This window comes from Myotis davidii, unplaced genomic scaffold, assembly GCF_000327345.1.
Source record: "Myotis davidii unplaced genomic scaffold, ASM32734v1 scaffold295, whole genome shotgun sequence".
Classification (NCBI taxonomy): Eukaryota; Metazoa; Chordata; class Mammalia; order Chiroptera; family Vespertilionidae; genus Myotis; species Myotis davidii.
Genome location: NW_006286683.1, coordinates 3864 through 5136, shown reverse-complemented (window position 1 = coordinate 5136; position 1273 = coordinate 3864). Strand labels below are relative to the sequence as shown.

At 57.4% G+C, this 1273-nt stretch overlaps 1 protein-coding gene across 1 annotated transcript in view; it reads left to right on the top strand.

Annotated features, from left to right (window-relative positions):
* Positions 1 to 758: 758 nt before the first annotated feature.
* Positions 759 to 1273, top strand: part of KCNK1 (potassium two pore domain channel subfamily K member 1) — a gene marked incomplete at its 5' end in the record, with an annotated part of 3218 nt that continues 2703 nt past the window's right edge. The window contains one exon of the mRNA XM_006758637.2: positions 759 to 1215. Coding sequence (XP_006758700.2) covers positions 759 to 1215 — 457 coding nt within the window. The remainder of the gene's footprint in view (positions 1216 to 1273) is intronic.

Genomic DNA, 1273 nt, shown 5'->3' with positions numbered 1-1273 from the left:
TACTGCGTGTGTGTTTAATGTTACACATGCTGGGACCCCCGGCCCTACTGTGTGTGTGTTTAATGTTACACATGCTGGAAACACCTGCCCTACTGCGTGTGTTTAATGTTACACATGCTGGGACCACCGGCCCTACTGTGTGTGTGTTTAATGTTACACGTGCTGGGACCACCGGCCCTACTGTGCATGTGTTTAATGTTACACATGCTGGGACCACTGGCCCTACTGTGTGTGTGTTTAATGTTACACATGCTGGGACCACCGGCCCTACTGCACGTATTTAACGTTATACATGCTGGGACCCTACTGTGTGTGTTTAATGTTCGTTTTGTGGAACCGGTGGCATCTGAGAACCTCTTGAAGTGGCAGGAGGGGAAAGGTGTTATGGTTTCTGGATGAGCCATGTGACCAGATAATTGCACAAACGCTTGGAAAAGAAGTCAGGGCAGCTTTTGTCTTCATTTTCTTCCCCTTGTCCGATGTCCGCATCTTCACCGAGTCGGCATTGTCCTTCCGCTGTGTCTGGTCGGCTGGTCCTGGTTCCCTCTCCTTCGCTGTTACCACAGGCTCAGAGCCCGGCCGGCGTGGCTCAGGGGTTGAGCATCGACCTAGGAACCAGGACGTCACGGTTCGATTCCCGGTCAGGGCACAGGCCCGGGTTGCGGGTTCGATCCTCAGTGTGGGGCGTACAGGAGGCGGCCGATCCATCATTCTCTCTCTGCCTGGATGTTTCTGTCTCTCCCTGAAATCAATAAAAACATATTGTAAATGCATACGTAACTAACTGTGTGCTCCTCCCCCCCCGCCCGTCTCCCGCAGGCTATGGCCACACGGTGCCCTTGTCGGACGGGGGCAAGGCCTTCTGCATCATCTACTCCATCATCGGCATCCCCTTCACCCTGCTGTTCCTCACGGCCGTGGTGCAGCGTGTCACCATCCATGTGACCCGCCGGCCTGTGCTCTACGTGCACCTGCGCTGGGGCTTCTCCAAGCAGCTGGTGGCCCTGGTCCACGCCGTGCTGCTGGGTGTGGTCACCGTGTCCTGCTTCTTCCTCATCCCGGCCGCCGTGTTCTCGGTGCTGGAGGACGACTGGAACTTCCTGGAGTCCTTTTACTTCTGCTTCATCTCGCTGAGCACCATCGGCCTGGGCGACTACGTCCCGGGGGAAGGCTACAACCAGAGGTTCCGGGAGCTCTACAAGCTGGGCATCACCTGTGAGTACCCGGTGCCGTGCCCGTGGGCCCCGGGGTGCCCCCCGCCTGCGGGCCACGC